Source organism: Tachyglossus aculeatus, chromosome 22, assembly GCF_015852505.1.
Source record: "Tachyglossus aculeatus isolate mTacAcu1 chromosome 22, mTacAcu1.pri, whole genome shotgun sequence".
NCBI lineage: Eukaryota > Metazoa > Chordata > Mammalia > Monotremata > Tachyglossidae > Tachyglossus > Tachyglossus aculeatus.
The window spans coordinates 51,577,206-51,597,072 of NC_052087.1; the positions used below are offsets into that span (position 1 = coordinate 51,577,206).

The 19,867-nt window shown below is 47.3% G+C and overlaps 1 protein-coding gene across 1 annotated transcript in view; it reads left to right on the forward strand.

Annotated features, from left to right (window-relative positions):
* LTBP3 (latent transforming growth factor beta binding protein 3) overlaps positions 1-19,867 on the forward strand; it is an 84,880-nt gene that overhangs the window by 59,478 nt on the left and 5,535 nt on the right. The window contains exons 21-24 of the mRNA XM_038764089.1: positions 2,770-2,853; positions 10,216-10,344; positions 10,421-10,558; positions 17,197-17,337. Of these exons, the coding sequence (XP_038620017.1) occupies positions 2,770-2,853; positions 10,216-10,344; positions 10,421-10,558; positions 17,197-17,337 (492 nt within the window). The remainder of the gene's footprint in view (positions 1-2,769; positions 2,854-10,215; positions 10,345-10,420; positions 10,559-17,196; positions 17,338-19,867) is intronic.

Below are 19,867 nucleotides of genomic sequence, written 5' to 3' on the forward strand. Positions count from 1 at the left end.
TTGAGCGCTTACTGTGTGCAGAGCACTGTACTGAACATTTGGGAGAGTCCAATGTAACTGGTAGAAACATTCCCTGCTCACAACAAGTTAGTCTAGGGGGAGTAAATCAATTAATGGTATTTATTGAGCGCTTACTGTGTGCAGAGCACTGTACTGAGTGCTTGGGAATGTCAATATAACTGTGTCGATAGACATATTCCTTGCCCACAGCGAGCTAACAGTCTAGAGGGGAATCAATCAATGGTATTTTTTGAGCAAAACACGGTACTGAGCACTTGGGAGAGTCCAGTATTCATTCATTCAATCGTATTTATTGAGCGCTTACTGTGTGCAGAGCACTGTACTAAGCGTTTGGGTATATTTGCAGCATCAGTAGACACAGTCCTTCCCATAACGAGCTGAAGGTCCAGTGGAGGGAATCAAGCGATCAACGGTATTTATTGAGCACTTACCGTGTGCAGAGCACTGTACTAAGCACTTGGGTATATTTGCAGTATAATTGCATCGGTAGACACAGCCCTTCCCGTAACGAGCCGAAGGTCCAGTGGAGGGAATCAAGCGATCAGTGTATTTATTAAGCACTTACCGTGTGCAGAGCACTGTACTAAGCACTTGGGTATATTTGCAGTATAATTGCATCAGTAGACACAGTCCTTCCCATAACGAGCTGAAAGTCCAGTCCAGGAGGGAATCAAGCGATCAATGGTATTTATTAAGCACTTACTGTGTGCAGAGCACTGTACTAAGCGCTTGGGTATATTTGCAGTATAATTGCATCGGTAGACACAGCCTTTCCCGTAACGAGCTGAAAGTCCAGTCCAGGAGGGAATCAAGCGATCAACGGTATTTATTGAGTACTTACCGTGTGCAGAGCACTGTACTAAGCACTTGGGTATATTTGCACAGCCCTTCCCATAACGAGCTGAAAGTCCAGTGGAGGGAATCAAGCGATCAACGGTATTTATTGAGCACTTACCGTGTGCAGAGCACTGTACTAAGCGCTTGGGTATATTTGCACAGCCCTTCCCATAAGGAACTGAAAGTCCAGTGGAGGGAATCAAGCGATCTGCGGTATTTATTGAGCACTTACCGTGTGCAGAGCACTGTACTAAGTGCTTGGGTATATTTGCAGTATAATTGCATCGGTAGACACAGTCCTTCCCGTAACGAGCTGAAGGTCCAGTGGAGGGAATCAAGCGATCAACGGTATTTATTGAGTACTTACCGTGTGCAGAGCACTGTACTAAGCACTTGGGTATATTTGCACAGCCCTTCCCATAACGAGCTGAAAGTCCAGTGGAGGGAATCAAGCGATCAACGGTATTTATTGAGCACTTACCGTGTGCAGAGCACTGTACTAAGCGCTTGGGTATATTTGCACAGCCCTTCCCATAAGGAACTGAAAGTCCAGTGGAGGGAATCAAGCGATCTGCGGTATTTATTGAGCACTTACCGTGTGCAGAGCACTGTACTAAGTGCTTGGGTATATTTGCAGTATAATTGCATCGGTAGACACAGTCCTTCCCGTAACGAGCTGAAGGTCCAGTGGAGGGAATCAAGCGATCAACGGTATTTATTGAGCACTTACCATGTGCAGAGCACTGTACTAAGCGCTTGGGTATATTTGCACAGCCCTTCCCATAACGAGCTGAGAGTCCAGTGGAGGGAATCAAGCGATCAACGGTATTTATTGAGCACTTACCGTGTGCAGAGCACTGTACTAAGCACTTGGGTATATTTGCAGTATAATTGCATCGGTAGACACAGTCCTTCCCGTAACGAGCTGAAGGTCCAGTGGAGGGAATCAAGCGATCAGTGGTATTTATTGAGCACTTACCGTGTGCAGAGCACTGTACTAAGCACTTGGGTATATTTGCACAGCCCTTCCCATAACGAACTGAGAGTCCAGTGGAGGGAATCAAGCGATCAGCGGTATTTATTGAGTACTTACCGTGTGCAGAGCACTGTACTAAGCACTTGGGTATATTTGCACAGCCCTTCCCATAATGAACTGAAAGTCCAGTGGAGGGAATCAAGCTATCAACGGTATATATTGAGCACTTACCATGTGCAGAGCACTGTACTAAGCGCTTGGGTATATTTGCAGCATAATTGCATCGGTAGACACAGTCCTTCCTATAACGAGCTGAAAGTCCAGTGGAGGGAATCAAGCGATCAACGGTATTTATTGAGCGCTTACTGTGTGCAGAGCACTGTACTAAGCACTTGGGTATATTTGCACAGCCCTTCCCATAATGAACTGAAAGTCCAGTGGAGGGAATCAAGCGATCAGCAGTATTTATTGAGCACGTACTGTGTGCAGAGCACTGTACTAAGCACTTGGGTATATTTGCACAGCCCTTCCCATAATGAACTGAAAGTCCAGTGGAGGGAATCAAGCAATCAACGGTATATATTGAGCACTTACCGTGTGCAGAGCACTGAACTAAGTGCTTGGGAGACTCCAGTCTGAGTTCATCATCATCATCAATCATATTTATTGAGCGCTTACTGTGTGCAGAGCACTGAACTAAGCGCTTGGGAGACTCCAGTCTGAGTTCATCATCATCATCAGTCGTATTTATTGAGCGCTTACTGTGTGCAGAGCACTGTACTAAGCGCTTGGGAAGTCCAAGTTGGCAGCATATAGAGACGGTCCCTACCCAACAGTGGGCTCACAGTCTAGAAGTTGGTAGACATATTCCCTGCCCACACCGAGCTTACGGTCTAGAGGTCGTCCCCCTCCCGCCGCCTCTCTCCATCCCGCAGCCGAATTCCACAGCCTCTGCCCGGACGGGAAAGGTTTCATCCAAGACAACAACATCGTCAACTACGGCCTGCCGGCGCACCGGGGTAAGGAAGGAGCCGGACCCCCGTGGCTCCGTGGAGGGAGCCCGGCCTTGGGACTCGGGGGTCGTGGGTTCTAATATTAACAATAATAAATAATAATAATGGTATTTGTTAAGCGCTTACTACGTGCAAAGCACTGTTCTAAGCGCTGGGGAGGTTGCAAGGTGATCAGGTCGTCCCACGGGGGGCTCACAGTCTTCATCCCCATTTGACAGATGAGGGAAATAATGGTATTTGTTAAGCGCTTACTATGTGCAAAGCACTGTTCTAAGCGCTGGGGAGGTTACAAGGTAATCAGGTCATCCCACAGGGGCTCACGGTCTTAATCCCCATTTGACAGATGAGGGGAATAATGGTATTTGTTAAGCGCTTACTATGTGCAAAGCACTGTTCTAAGCGCTGGAGAGGTTACAGGGTGATCAGGTTGTCCCATGGGGGGCTCACAGTCTTCATCCCCATTTGACAGATGAGGGAACTGAGGCCCAGAGAAGTGAAGCGGCTCGGCCGAGGTCACACAGCTGACAAGTGGCGGAGCCGGGATCTCCGCTCCACCACTTATCAGCCGTGTGACTTAATAATAATAATAATAATAATAATGGCATTTTATTAAGCGCTTACGATGTGCAAAGCGCTGTTCTAAGCTCTGAGGGGATACAAGGTAATCAGGTTGTCCCAAGGTGGGCTCACAGTCTTAATCCCCATTTGACAGATGAGGGAACTGAGGCCCAGAGAAGTGAAGTGGCTCGCCCGAGGTCACACAGCTGACAAGTGGCGGAGCTGGCATCTCCGCTCCACCACTTATCAGCTGTGTGACTGAATAATAATAATAATGGCATTTTGTTAAGCGCTTACTATGTGCAAAGCACTGTTCTAAGTGCTGGGGAGGTTACAAGGTAATCAGGTCGTCCCATGGGGGGCTCACAGTCTTAATCTCCATTTGACAGATGAGGGAACTGAGACCCAGAGAACAATAATAATAATAATAATAATGGCATTTTATTGGCGCTTACTATGTGCAAAGCACTGTTCTAAGCACTGGGGAGGTTACAAGGTGATCAGGTTGTCCCCCGTGGGGCTCACAGTCTTCATCCCCATTTGACAGATGAGGGAACTGAGGCCCAGAGAAGTGACGTGGCTTGCCCGAGGTCACACAGCTGACAAGTGGCGGAGCTGGCATCTCCGCTCCACCACTTATCAGCTGTGTGACTTACAATAATAATAATAATGGCACTTTATTAAGCACTTACTATGTGCAAAGCACTGTTCTAAGCGCTGGAGAGGTTACAAGGTAATCAGGTTGTCCCACGGGGGGCTCACAGTCTTCATCCCCATTTTACAGATGAGGGAACTGAGACCCAGAGAACAATAATAATAATAATAATGGCATTTTATTAGGCGCTTACTATGTGCAAAGCACTGTTCTAAGCGGTGGGGAGGTTACAAGGTGATCAGGTTGTCCCATGGGGGGCTCACAGTCTTAATCCCCATTTGACAGATGAGGGAACTGAGGCCCAGAGAAGTTAAGGGACTTGCCCGAGGTCACACAGCTGACAAGTGGCGGAGCCGGGATCTCCGCTCCACCACTTATCAGCCATGTGACTTAATAATAATAATAATGGCATTTTATTAAGCGCTTACTATGTGTAAAGCACTGTTCTAAGCGCTGGGGAGGTTACAAGGTGATCAGGTTGCCCCACATGGGGCTCCCAGTCTTCATCCCCATTTCCCAGATGAGGGAACTGAGGCCCAGAGAAGTTAAAAGTGGCTTGCCCGAGGTCACACAGCTGACAAGTGGCGGAGCCGGGATCTCCGCTCCACCACTTATCAGCTGTGTGACTTAATAATAATAGCATTTTATTAAGCGCTTACTATGTGCAAAGCACTGTTCTAAGCGCTGGAGGGATACAAGGTAATCAGGTTGTCCCACGGGGGGCTCACAGTCTTAATCCCCATTTGACAGATGAGGGAACTGAGGCCCAGAGAAGTTAAGTGACTTGCCCGAGGTCACACAGCTGACAAGTGGCGGAGCTGGGATCTCCGCTCTACCACTTATCAGCCGTGTGACTTATAATAATAATGGCATTTGATTAAGCGCTTACTATGTGCAAAGCACTGTTCTAAGCGCTGGGGAGGTTACAGGGCGATCAGGTTGTCCCACATGGGGCTCCCAGTCTTCATCCCCATTTTCCAGATGAGGGAACTGAGGCCCAGAGAAATTAAAAGTGGCTTGCCCGAGGTCACACAGCTGACAAGTGGCGGAGCCGGGATCTCCGCTCCACCACTTATCAGCTGTGTGACTTAATAATAATAGCATTTTATTAAGCGCTTACTATGTGCAAAGCACTGTTCTAAGCACTGGAGGGATACAAGGTAATCAGGTTGTCCCACGGGGGGCTCACAGTCTTAATCCCCATTTGACAGATGAGGGAACTGAGGCCCAGAGAAGTTAAGTGACTTGCCCGAGGTCACACAGCTGACAAGTGGCGGAGCTGGGATCTCCGCTCTACCACTTATCAGCCGTGTGACTTATAATAATAATGGCATTTGATTAAGCGCTTACTATGTGCAAAGCACTGTTCTAAGCGCTGGGGAGGTTACAGGGTGATCAGGTTGTCCCACATGGGGCTCCCAGTCTTCATCCCCATTTTCCAGATGAGGGAACTGAGGCCCAGAGAAATTAAAAGTGGCTTGCCCGAGGTCACACAGCTGACAAGTGGCGGAGCCGGGATCTCCGCTCCACCACTTATCAGCTGTGTGACTTAATAATAATAACATTTTATTAAGCGCTTACTATGTGCAAAGCACTGTTCTAAGCGCTGGGGGGATACAAGGTGATCAGGTTGTCCCACGGGGGGCTCCCAGTCTTCATCCCCATTTTCCAGATGAGGGAACTGAGGCCCAGAGAAATTAAAAGTGGCTTGCCCGAGGTCACACAGCTGACAAGTGGCAGAGCCAGGATCTCCGCTCCACCACTTATCAGCCGTGTGACTTAATAATAATAATAATAATAATAATGGCATTTTACTAAGCGCTTACTATGTGCAAAGCACTGTTCTAAGTACTGGGGGGATACAAGGTGATCAGGTTGTCCCACAGGGGGCTCACAGTCTTCATCCCCATTTGACAGATGAGGGAACTGAGGCCCAGTGAAGTGGCTTGCCCGAGGTCACACAGCTGACAAGTGGCGGAGCTGGCATCTCCGCTCCACCACTTATCAGCTGTGTGACTTAATAGCATTTTTTTATTATTATTAATATTATTATTATTGTAACCTCCCCAGCGCTTAGAACAGTGCTTTGCACATAGTAAGCGCTTAATAAATGCCATTATTATCATTATTCTTATCCCGATCACCTTGTATCCTCCCCAGCTCTTCGAACGGTGCTTGGCACATAGTAAGTGCTTAATAAATGCCATTATTATTATTATTATTATCTTGATCACCTTATATCCTCCCCAGCGCTTCGAATGGTGCTTGGCACATAGTAAGTGCTTAATAAATGCCATTATTATTATTATTAGTGCTTGGCACATAGTAAGCGCTTAACAAATGCCATTATTCTTATTCTTATCCCGATCCCCTTGTATCCTCCCCAGCGCTTCGAACGGTGCTTGGCACATAGTAAGTGCTTAATAAATGCCATTATTATTATTATTCTTATCCCGATCACCTTGTGTCCTCCCCAGTGCTTCGAACGGTGCTTGGCACATAGTAAGCACTTAATAAATGTCATTATTATTATCATTCTTATCCCAATCCCCTTGTATCCTCCCCAGTGCTTAGAACGGTGCTTGGCACATAGTAAGCGCTTAATAAATGCCATTATTATTATTCTTATCCTGATCCCCTTGTATCCTCCCCAGCGCTTCGAACGATGCTTGGCACATAGTAAGCGCTTAATAAATGCCATTATTATTATTATTCTTATCCTGATCACCTTGTATCCTCCCCAGTGCTTTGCACATAGTAGGCGCTTAATAAATGCCATTATTATTATTCTTATCCTGATCACCTTGTATCCTCCCCAGTGCTTTGCACATAGTAGGCGCTTAATAAATGCCATTATTCTTATTCTTATCCCGATCCCCTTGTATCCTCCCCAGCGCTTGGAACGGTGCTTGGCACATAGTAAGCGCTTAATAAATGCCATTATTATTATTCTTATCCCGATCCCCTTGTATCCTCCCCAGCGCTTCGAACGGTGCTTGGCACATAGTAAGCGCTTAATAAATGCCATTATTATTATTATTCTTATCCTCATCACCTTGTATCCTCCCCAGTGCTTTGCACATAGTAGGCGCTTAATAAATGCAATTATTATTATTCTTATCCTGATCACCTTGTATCCTCCCCAGTGCTTTGCACATAGTAGGCGCTTAATAAATGCCATTATTATTATTATTATCCCGATCACCTTGTATCCTCCCCAACGCTTCGAACAGTGCTTGGCACATAGTAAGTGCTTAATAAATGTCATCATTATTATTATTATTATTATTATCCCTAGCCGGCCCACGGTCTCCCGGGCCTTGCCCAACCGCGAGGGCCTGGGCCCGGGAGGGCCGCCCCCGGGCCTTGACTAATAATAATAACGTTGGCATTTGTTAAGCGCTTACTATGTTCAAAGCACTGTTCTAAGCGCTGAGGGGGGGGATGCAAGGTGATGAGGTCGTCCCACGTGGGGTTCACAGTCTTTATCTCCATTTTCACCGCAATCAATCCATCAATCAATCAATCGTATTTATTGAGCGCTTACTATGTGCAGAGCACTGGACTAAGCGCTTGGGAAGTACAAACTGGCAACACATAGAGACAGTCCCTACCCACCAGTGGGCTCACAGTCTAAAAGGGGGAGGCAGAGAACAGAACCAAACATACCAACAAAATAAAATAAATAGGATCAATCAATCAATCAATCAATCGTATTTATTGAGCGCTTACTATGTGCAGAGCACTGGACCAAGCGCTTGGGAAGTCCAAATTGGCAACACAGAGAGCCCAACAGTGGGCTCACAGTCTAAAAGGGGGAGGCAGAGAACAGAACCAAACGTACCAACAAAATAAAATAAATAGGATCAATCAATCAATCAATCAATCGTATTGATTGAGCGCTTACTATGTGCAGAGCACTGGACCAAGCGCTTGGGAAGTCCAAATTGGCAACACAGAGAGCGCACCAGTGGGCTCACAGTCTAAAAGGGGGAGACAGAGAACAGAACCAAACGTACCAACAAAATAAAATAAATAGGATCAATCAATCAATCAATCAATCGTATTTATTGAGCGCTTACTATGTGCAGAGCACTGGACCAAGCGCCTGGGAAGTCCAAATTGGCAACACAGAGAGCCCACCAGTGGGCTCACAGTCTAAAAGGGGGAGGCAGAGAACAGAACCAAACGTACCAACAAAATAAAATAAATAGGATCAATCAATCAATCAATCAATCGTATTGATTGAGCGCTTACTATGTGCAGAGCACTGGACCAAGTGCTTGGGAAGTCCAAACTGGCAACACAGAGAGACAGTCCCTACCCACCAGTCACAGTCTACCAACATACCAACAAAATAAAATAAATAGGATCAATCAATCAATCAATCAATCATATTGATTGAGCGCTTACTATGTGCAGAGCACTGGACCAAGCGCTTGGGAAGTCCAAATTGGCAACACAGAGAGCCCACCAGTGGGCTCACAGTCTAAAAGGGGGAGGCAGAGAACAGAACCAAACGTACCAACAAAATAAAATAAATAGGATCAATCAATCAATCAATCAATCGTATTTATTGAGCGCTTACTATGTGCAGAGCACTGGACCAAGTGCTTGGGAAGTCCAAACTGGCAACACAGAGAGACAGTCCCTACCCACCAGTCACAGTCTACCAACATACCAACAAAATAAAATAAATAGGATCAATCAATCAATCAATCAATCGTATTGATTGAGCGCTTACTATGTGCAGAGCACTGGACCAAGCGCTTGGGAAGTCCAAATTGGCAACACAGAGAGCGCACCAGTGGGCTCACAGTCTAAAAGGGGGAGGCAGAGAACAGAACCAAACGTACCAACAAAATAAAATAAATAGGATCAATCAATCAATCAATCAATCGTATTGATTGAGCGCTTACTATGTGCAGAGCACTGGACCAAGCGCTTGGGAAGTCCAAATTGGCAACACAGAGAGCGCACCAGTGGGCTCACAGTCTAAAAGGGGGGAGACAGAGAACAGAACCAAACGTACCAACAAAATAAAATAAATAGGATCAATCAATCAATCAATCAATCGTATTTATTGAGCGCTTACTATGTGCAGAGCACTGGACCAAGCGCCTGGGAAGTCCAAATTGGCAACACAGAGAGCGCACCAGTGGGCTCACAGTCTAAAAGGGGGAGGCAGAGAACAGAACCAAACGTACCAACAAAATAAAATAAATAGGATCAATCAATCAATCAATCAATCGTATTGATTGAGCGCTTACTATGTGCAGAGCACTGGACCAAGCGCTTGGGAAGTCCAAATTGGCAACACAGAGAGCGCACCAGTGGGCTCACAGTCTAAAAGGGGGAGACAGAGAACAGAACCAAACGTACCAACAAAATAAAATAAATAGGATCAATCAATCAATCAATCAATCGTATTTATTGAGCGCTTACTATGTGCAGAGCACTGGACCAAGCGCCTGGGAAGTCCAAATTGGCAACACAGAGAGCCCACCAGTGGGCTCACAGTCTAAAAGGGGGAGGCAGAGAACAGAACCAAACGTACCAACAAAATAAAATAAATAGGATCAATCAATCAATCAATCAATCGTATTGATTGAGCGCTTACTATGTGCAGAGCACTGGACCAAGTGCTTGGGAAGTCCAAACTGGCAACACAGAGAGACAGTCCCTACCCACCAGTCACAGTCTACCAACATACCAACAAAATAAAATAAATAGGATCAATCAATCAATCAATCAATCGTATTGATTGAGCGCTTACTATGTGCAGAGCACTGGACCAAGCGCTTGGGAAGTCCAAATTGGCAACACAGAGAGCCCACCAGTGGGCTCACAGTCTAAAAGGGGGAGGCAGAGAACAGAACCAAACGTACCAACAAAATAAAATAAATAGGATCAATCAATCAATCAATCAATCGTATTGATTGAGCGCTTACTATGTGCAGAGCACTGGACCAAGCGCTTGGGAAGTCCAAATTGGCAACACATAGAGACAGGCCCTACCCAACAGTGGGCTCACAGTCTAGAAGGGGGAGGCAGAGAACAGAACCAAACGTACCAACAAAATAAAATAAATAGGATAGAATAGAGTAATAAATATGTAATTTTATGTAATATTATAATAAATATAAATACCGCAGACATCGACGAGTGCGTGCTTTTCGGCGAGGAGATCTGTAAGGAGGGCAAGTGCGTCAACACCCAGCCGGGTTACGAGTGCTACTGCAAGCAGGGCTTCTACTACGACGGCGACCTGCTGGAGTGCCTCGGTGAGTGGGGGGCTGTCGGGGGGCTCTCGGGGGGCTGTCGGGGGGCCGCTCTGACCCCCCGCTTCCCTCCCACCAGACGTGGACGAGTGCCTGGACGAGGCCAACTGCCGGAACGGGGTGTGCGAGAACACCCGGGGGGGCTTCCGCTGCGCCTGCACACCCCCCGCTCAGTACAGTCCGGCCCAGCGCCGCTGCCTCAGCCCGGCCGAGATGGGTGAGGGGACCGGACGGGGCGGACGGAGGGCACAGAGGGAGGGCCGCAGGCCCACCGTTGGGTTGCCCACTTGGCCGGCCCAAGCGCTTACCAATCAATCAATCGATCGATCGATCGTATTTAGTGAGCGCTTACTGTGTGCAGAGCACTGGACTAAGCGCTTGGGAAGTCCAAGTTGGCAACACATAGAGACAGTCCCTACCCAACAGTGGGCTCACGGTCTAAAAGACTCTGCACGCGGGAAGCGCTCGATAATAACAATAATGACATTTGTTAAGCGCTTACTATGGGCAAAGCACTGGTCGAAGCGCTGGAGGCGCTTACTACAGTGCTCTGCACGCAGCAAGCGCTCGATATACATCCGCCAAGCACGCTCTCTTCCTCCCTTCAAGGCCCTGCTGAGAGCTCACCTCCTCCAGGAGGCCTTCCCACACTGAGCCCCTTCCTTCCTCTCCCCCTCGTCCCCCTCTCCATCCCCCCATCTTACCTCCCTCCCTTCCCCACAGCACCTGTATATATGGATGTATGTTTGTACATATTTTTTTACTCTATTTATTTAATTTATTTGTACATATCTATTCTATTTATTTTGTTAGTATGTTTGGTTTTGTTCTCTGTCTCCCCCTTTTAGACTGTGAGCCCACTGTTGGGTAGGGACTGTCTCTAGATGTTGCCAATTTGTACTTCCCAAGCGCTTAGTACAGTGCTCTGCACATAGTAAGCGCTCAATAAATGCGATTGATGATGATGATATGTATATATGTATATATATATACATATATATATGTATATATGGTTGTACATATTTATCACTCTATTTATTTATTTATTTATTTAGTTATTTTACTTGTACATTTATTTTACTTGCACATTTCCATCCTACTTATCTTATTTTGTTGGTATGTTTGGCTCTGTTCTCCATCTCCCCCTTTTAGACTGTGAGCCCGCTGGTGGGTAGGGACCGTCTCTATGTGATGCCAGTTTGTAATTCCCAAGCGCTTAGCCCAGTGCTCCGCACGTAGTAAGCGCTCAATAAATACGATTGATTGATTGATTGATAATAATAATAATAATATTTGTTAAGCGCTTCCTATGGGCAAAGCACTGTTCGAAGCGCTGGGGGCGCTTACTACCGTGCTCTGCACACAGGAAGCACTCGATAATAATAATATTTGTTAAGCGCTTACTATGGGCAAAGCACTGTTCGAAGCGCTGGAGGCGCTTACTACAGTGCTCTGCACACAGGAAGCGCTCGATAATAATAATATTGGTGTTAAGCGCTTACTATGGGCAAAGCACTGTTCGAAGCGCTGGAGGCGCTTACGACAGTGCTCTGCACACAGCAAGCGCTCAATAACAATAATATTTGTTAAGCGCTTACTATGTGCAAAGCACTGTTCGAAGCGCTGGGGGCGCTTACTACAGTGCTCTGCACACAGCAAGCGCTCAATAATAATAATATTTGTTAAGCGCTTACTATGTGCAAAGGACTGCTCGAAGCGCTGGAGGCGCTTACTACAGTGCACTGCGCACAGGAAGCGCTCGATAATAACAATAATGACATTTGTTAAGCGCTTACTATGGGCAAAGCACTGTTCGAAGCGCTGGAGGCGCTTACTACAGTGCTCTGCACGCAGCAAGCGCTCGATAATAATAATGATATTTGTTAAGCGCTTACTATGGGCAAAGCACTGTTCGAAGGGCTGGAGGCGCTTACTACAGTGCTCTGCACACAGGAAGCGCTCAATAATAATAATATTTGTTAAGCGCTTACTATGTGCAAAGCACTGTTTGAAGCGCTGGAGGCGCTTACTACAGTGCTCTGCACACAGCAAGCACTCGATAATAATAATAATAACATTTGTTAAGCGCTTACTATGTGCAAAGCACTGTTGGAAGCGCTGGAGGCGCTTACTACAGTGCTCTGCACACAGGAAGCGCTCGATAATAATAATATTTGTTAAGCGCTTACTATGTGCAAAGCACTGTTCGAAGCGCTGGAGGTGCTTACTACAGTGCTCTGCACGCAGGAAGCGCTCGATAATAATAATATTTGTTAAGCGCTTACTATGTGCAAAGCACTGTTCGAAGGGCTGGAGGCGCTTACTACAGTGCTCTGCACGCAGGAAGCGCTCGATAATAATAATATTTGTTAAGCGCTTACTATGTGCAAAGCACTGTTCGAAGGGCTGGAGGCGCTTACTACAGTGCTCTGCACGCAGGAAGCGCTCGATAATAATAATATTTGTTAAGCGCTTACTGTGTGCAAAGCGCTGTTTGAAGCCCTGGAGGCGCTTACTACAGTGCTCTGCACACAGGAAGTGCTCAGTAATAATAATATTTGTTAAGCGCTTACTATGGGCAAAGCACTGTTTGAAGCGCTGGAGGCGCTTACTACAGTGCTCTGCACACAGGAAGCACTCAATAATAATAATATTTGTTAAGCGCTTACTGTGTGCAAAGCACTGTTCGAAGCGCTGGAGGCGCTTACTACAGTGCTCTGCACGCAGGAAGCGCTCGATAATAACAATAATGACATTTGTTAAGCGCTTACTATGGGCAAAGCACTGTTCGAAGCGCTGGAGGCACTTACTACAGTGCTCTGCACGCAGCAAGCGCTCGATAATAATAATATTTGTTAAGCGCTTACTGTGTGCAAAGCGCTGTTTGAAGCCCTGGAGGCGCTTACTACAGTGCTCTGCACACAGGAAGCGCTCAGTAATAATAATATTTGTTAAGCGCTTACTATGGGCAAAGCACTGTTTGAAGCGCTGGAGGCGCTTACTACAGTGCTCTGCACACAGGAAGCACTCAATAATAATAATATTTGTTAAGCGCTTACTGTGTGCAAAGCACTGTTCGAAGCGCTGGAGGCGCTTACTACAGTGCTCTGCACGCAGGAAGCGCTCGATAATAACAATAATGACATTTGTTAAGCGCTTACTATGGGCAAAGCACTGTTCGAAGCGCTGGAGGCCCTTACTACAGTGCTCTGCACGCAGCAAGCGCTCGATAATAATAATAATGATATTTGTTAAGCGCTTACTATGGGCAAAGCACTGTTTGAAGCGCTGGAGGCGCTTACTACAGTGCGCTGCACACAGCAAGCGCTCGATAATAATAACATTTGTTAAGCGCTTACTATGGGCAAAGCACTGTTCGAAGCGCTGGAGGCGCTTACTACAGTGCTCTGCACACAGCAAGCGCTCAATAATAATAATATTTGTTAAGCGCTTACTATGTGCAAAGGACTGCTCGAAGCGCTGGAGGCGCTTACTACAGTGCACTGCGCACAGCAAGCGCTCGATAATAACAATAATGACATTTGTTAAGCGCTTACTATGGGCAAAGCACTGTTCAAAGCGTTGGAGGCGCTTACTACAGTGCTCTGCACACAGGAAGCGCTCAATAATAATATTTGTTAAGCGCTTACTGTGTGCAAAGCACTGTTCGAAGCGCTGGAGGCGCTTACTACAGTGCTCTGCACACAGGAAGCGCTCAATAATAATAATATTTGTTAAGCGCTTACTATGTGCAAAGCACTGTTCGAAGCGCTGGAGGCGCTTACTACAGTGCGCTGCACACAGGAAGCGCTCGATAATAATAATAATAATATTTGTTAAGCGCTTACTATGCGCAAAGCACTGTTCGAAGCGCTGGAGGGGATACAAGGTGATCCGGTTGGCCCTCGTGGGGCTCACAGTCTTCATCCCCATTTGACAGATGAGGGAACTGAGGCCCAGAGAAGTGAAGTGGCTTGCCCAAGGTCACACAGCAGACATAATAATAATAATAATGATAATAATGATGGCATTTGTTAAGCACTTACTATGTGCAAAGCACTGTTCTAAGCGCTGGGGAGGTTACAAGGTGATCAGGTTGTCCCCCAGGGGGCTCACAGTCTTAATCCCCATTTTACAGATGAGGGAACTGAGGCCCAGAGAAGTGAAGTGGCTTGCCCAAGGTCACACAGCAGACATAATAATAATGATGATGATGGCATTTGTTAAGTGCTTCCTATGTGCAAAGCACTGTTCGAAGCGCTGGAGGGGATACAAGGTGATCAGGTTGGCCCTCGTGGGGCTCACAGTCTTCATCCCCATTTTACAGATGAGGGAACTGAGGCCCAGAGAAGTGAAGTGGCTTGCCCAAGGTCACACAGCAGACATAAGAATAATAATAATAATGATGGCATTTGTTAAGCACTTACTATGTGCAAAGCACTGTTCGAAGTGCTGGAGGGATACAAGGTGATCAGGTTGGCCCCCCGGGGGCTCACAGTCTTCATCCCCATTTTACAGATGAGGGAACTGAGGCCCAGAGAAGTGAAGTGGCTTGCCCAAGATCACACAGCAGACATAATGATAATAATAATAACGATGGCATTTGTTAAGCGCTTCCTATGTGCAAAGCACTGTTCGAAGCGCTGGAGGGATACAAGGTGATCAGGTTGGCCCCCGGGGGGGCTCACAGTCTTCATCCCCATTTGACAGACGAGGGAACTGAGGCCCAGAGAAGTGAAGTGGCTTGCCCAAGGTCACACAGCAGACATAGTAATAATAATCATCATCATCATCAATCGTATTTATTGAGCACTTACTATGTGCAATAATAATAATGATGGCATTTGTTAAGCGCTTACTATGTGCAAAGCACTGTTCGAAGCGCTGGGGGGATACAAGGTGATTAGGTTGGCCCTCGTGGGCCTCACAGTCTTCATCCCCATTTGACAGATGAGGGAACTGAGGCCCAGAGAAGTGAAGTGGCTTGCCCAAGGTCACACAGCAGACATAATAATAATCATCATCATCATCATCAATCGTATTTATTGAGTGCTTGCTATGTGCAATAATAATAATGATGGCATTTGTTAAGCGCTTACTATGTGCAAAGCACTGTTCGAAGCGCTGGAGGGATACAAGGTGATCAGGTTGGCCCTCGTGGGGCTCACAGTCTTCATCCCCATTTGACAGATGAGGGAACTGAGGCCCAGAGAAGTGAAGTGGCTTGCCCAAGGTCACACAGCAGACATGTGGCGGAGCCGGAATTTGAACCCATGACCTCTGACTCCAAAGCCCGGGCTCTTTCCACTGAGCCACGCTGCTTCTCGCTGCTCAATAAATGCGACTGAATGAATGAATGTCCCCCGTCTCCACCCCAAATCCGAGAGAAGCAGCGTGGCTCAGTGGAAAGAGCCCGGGCTTTGGAGTCAGAGGTCCTGGGTTCAAATCCCAGCTCTGCCCATTGTCAGCTGGGTGACTTTGGGCGAGTCACTTCACTTCTCTGGCCCTCAGTGACCTCATCTGGAAAATGGGGATGAAGACTGGGAGCCCCAAGTGGGATGGAAAGAGCCCGGGCTTTGGAGTCAGAGGTCCTGGGTTCAAATCCCAGCTCTGCCAATTGTCAGCTGGGTGACTTTGGGCGAGTCACTTCACTTCTCTGGCCCTCAGTGACCTCATCTGGAAAATGGGGATGAAGACTGGGAGCCCCAAGTGGGACAACCTGATCACCTTGTATCCTCCCCAGCGCTTAGAACGGTGCTTTGCACCTAGTAAGCGCTTAACACATGCCATCATTATTATCCGCAGATGTGGATGAGTGCCAGTATCATCAATCGTACTTATTGAGCGCTTACTGTGTGCAGAGCACTGTACTAAGCGCTCGTATCCTCCCCAGCGCTTAGAACGGCGCTTTGCACCTAGTAAGCGCTTAACACATGCCATCATTATTATCCGCAGATGTAGATGAGTGCCAGTCTCATCAATTGTATTTATTGAGCGCTTACTGTGTGCAGAGCACCGTACTAAGCGCTCGTATCCTCCCCAGCGCTTAGAACGGTGCTTTGCACCTAGTAAGCGCTTAACAAATGCCATCATCATTATCTGCAGATGTGGATGAGTGCCAGCATCATCAATCGTATTTACTGAGCGCTTACTGTGTGCAGAGCACCGTACTAAGCGCTCGTATCCTCCCCGGCGCTTAGAACGGCGCTTTGCACCTAGTAAGCGCTTAACCCATGCCATCATTATTATCTGTGGTTGTGGATGAGTGCCAGTATCATCGATCGTATTTATTGAGCGCTTACTGTGTGCAGAGCACTGTACTAAGCGCTTGTATCCTCCCCAGCGCTTAGAACGGCGCTTTGCACCTAGTAAGCGCTTAACACATGCCATCATTATTATCCGCAGATGTGGATGAATGCCAGTATCATCAATCGTACTTATTGAGCGCTTACTGTGTGCAGGGCACTGTACTAAGCGCTCGTGTCCTCCCCAGCGCTTAGAGCGGCGCTTTGCACCTAGTAAGCGCTTAACACATGCCATCATTATTATCCGCAGATGTGGATGAGTGCCAGTCTCATCAGTCGTATTTATTGAGCGCTTACTGTGTGCAGAGCACTGTACTAAGCGCTCGTATCCTCCCCAGCACTTAGAACGGCGCTTTGCACCTAGTAAGCGCTTAACACATGCCATCGTTATTATCCGCGGATGTGGATGAGTGCCAGTATCATCAGTCGTATTTATTGAGCGCTTACTGTGTGCAGAGCACTGTACTAAGCGCTCGTATCCTCCCCAGCGCTTAGAACGGCGCTTTGCACCTAGTAAGCGCTTAACCCATGCCGTTGTTATTATCTACAGATGTGGATGAGTGCCAGGACCCAAACGCCTGCCGCCCGGGCCGCTGTATTAACCTCCCCGGCTCCTTCCGCTGTGATTGCCGCCTGCCCTGGGCGCCCGGGCCGGACGGCCAAGACTGCCAGCTCCCGGACGGCCCCGCCGGTGAGGGCCGGGCCCCAACGAGGGGTGGGACGGGGGTGAGAACCAGCGCGGCTCTGTGGTAAGCGCCCAGGCTTGGGAGTCGGTCACGGGTTCGAATCCCGGCTCCTCCAGTTGCCAGCTGGGCGAGTGGCTTCTCTGGGCCTCAGTCCCCTCATCTGGAAAATGGGGATGAAGACTGTGAGCCCCCCCCGTGGGACAGCCTGATCTCCCCAGCGCTTAGAAGAGCGCTTGGCACATAGTAAGCGCTTAGTAAAGGCCGTTATTATTATTATTAAGGTGGAACAGGGGCATTTGGGGGCTTAGTACAGCGCTCTGCACATAGTAAGCGCTCAATAAATGCGATTGATGATGGAAGGTGGATGGGGGTGCGTGTGAGAGACTGTAAACTCCTTGTGGGCATCCATTCATTCACCCATTCAATCAATCAATCGTATTTATTGAGCACTTACTATGGGCAGAGCACTGTACTAAGTGCTTGGGAAGTTGTCTTTATTGAGGGCCTGTTGTGTGCAGAGCGCTTGGGAAAGTACAGTGGAATATGTTTGTTTATTAATAATAATAATAATAATAATGGTATTTGTTAAGCGCTTACTGTGTGCAAAGCACTGTTCTAAGCGCTGGGGGGATACAAGGTGATCAGGTTGGCCCGCGTGGGGCTCACAGTCATCATCCCCATTTTACAGATGAGGGAACTGAGGCTCCGAGAAGTGAAGTGACTTGCCCAAGGTCACACAGAAGACACGTGGGGGAGCCGGGATTCGAACCCACGACCTCTGACTCCAAAGCCCGGGCTCTTTCCACTGAGCCACGCTGCTTCTCGACAAACTAATATGTTTGTTTATTGCCGTATCGTACTCGGCATTCATTCATTGTTGGCTAGAGCGCTGTACTAAGCGCTCAGTGGAATGTGCTTATTGCTGTGTCGTACTCCGCATTCATTCATTGTTGGCTAGAGCACTGTACTAAGCGCTCAGTGGAAAAGAGCCTGGGCTTTGGCGTCAGAGGTCATGGGTTCAAATCCCGGCTCCGCCAACTATCAGCCGTGTGACTTTGGGCAAGTCACTTCACTGCTCTGGGCCTCAGTTCCCTCATCTGTAAATGGGGATGAAGACTGTGAGCCCCACGTGGGACAACCTGATCACCTTGTAACCTCCCCAGCGCTTAGAACAGTGCTTTGCACATAGTAAGCGCTTACTAAATGCCATCATTATTATTATTATGTTTATTGCTGTATCGTACTCTGCATTCATTCATTGTTGGCTAGAGCACTGTACTAAGCGCTGAGTGGAATATGTTTATTGCTGTGTTGTACTCTGCATTCATTCATTGTTGGCTACAGCACTGTACTAAGCGCTGAGTGGAATATGTCTATTGCTGTGTCGCACTCTGCATTCATTCATTGTTGGCTAGAGCACTGTAGTAAGCGCTGAGTGGAATATGCTTATTGCTGTGTCGTACTCTGCGTTCATTCATTGTTGGCTAGAGCACTGTACTGAGCGCTGAGTGGAATATGCTTATTGCCGTGTCGTACTCTGCATTCATTCATTGTTGGCTAGAGCACTGTACTGAGCGCTGAGTGGAATATGTCTATTGCCGTGTCGTACTCTGCATTCATTCATTGTTGGCTAGAGCACTGTACTAAGCGCTGAGTGGAATATGCTTATTGCTGTGTCGTACTCTGCATTCATTCATTGTTGGCTAGAGCACTGTACTAAGCGCTGAGTGGAGTATGTCTATTGCCGTATCGTACTTTGCATTCATTCATTGTTTCTAGAGCACTGTACTAAGCGCTGAGTGGAATGTGCTTATTGCTGTGTCATACTCTGCATTCATTCATTGTTGGCTAGAGCACTGTACTAAGCGCTGAGTGGAGTATGTTTATTGCTGTGTCGTACTCTGCGTTCATTGTTGGCTAGAGCACTGTAGTAAGCGCTGAGTGGAATGTGCTTATTGCTGTGTCGTACTCCGCATTCATTCATTGTTGGCTAGAGCACTGTACTAAGCGCTGAGTGGAATGTGCTTATTGCTGTGTCGTACTCTGCGTTCATTCATTGTTGGCTAGAGCGCTGTACTAAGCGCTGAGTGGAATATGTTTATTAGCTGTGTCGTACTCTGCGTTCATTCATTGTTGGCTAGAGCACTGTACTGAGCGCTGAGTGGAATATGTCTGCTGCTGTGTCGTACTCTGCGTTCATTCATTGTTGGCTACAGCACTGTACTAAGCGCTGAGTGGAATGTGTTTGTTTATTGCTATATCGTACTCTGCATTCATTCATTGTTGGCTAGAGCACTGTAGTAAGCGCTGAGTGGAATATGTTTATTGCTGTGTCGTACTCTGCATTCTTTCATTGTTGGCTAGAGCACTGTACTGAGCGCTGAGTGGAATATGTGTATTGCTGTGTCGTACTCTGCATTCATTCATTGTTGGCTAGAGCACTGTACTGAGCGGAGTGGAATATGTTTATTGCTGTGTCGTACTCTGCATTCATTCATTGTTGGCTAGAGCACTGTACTAAGCGCTGAGTGGCTC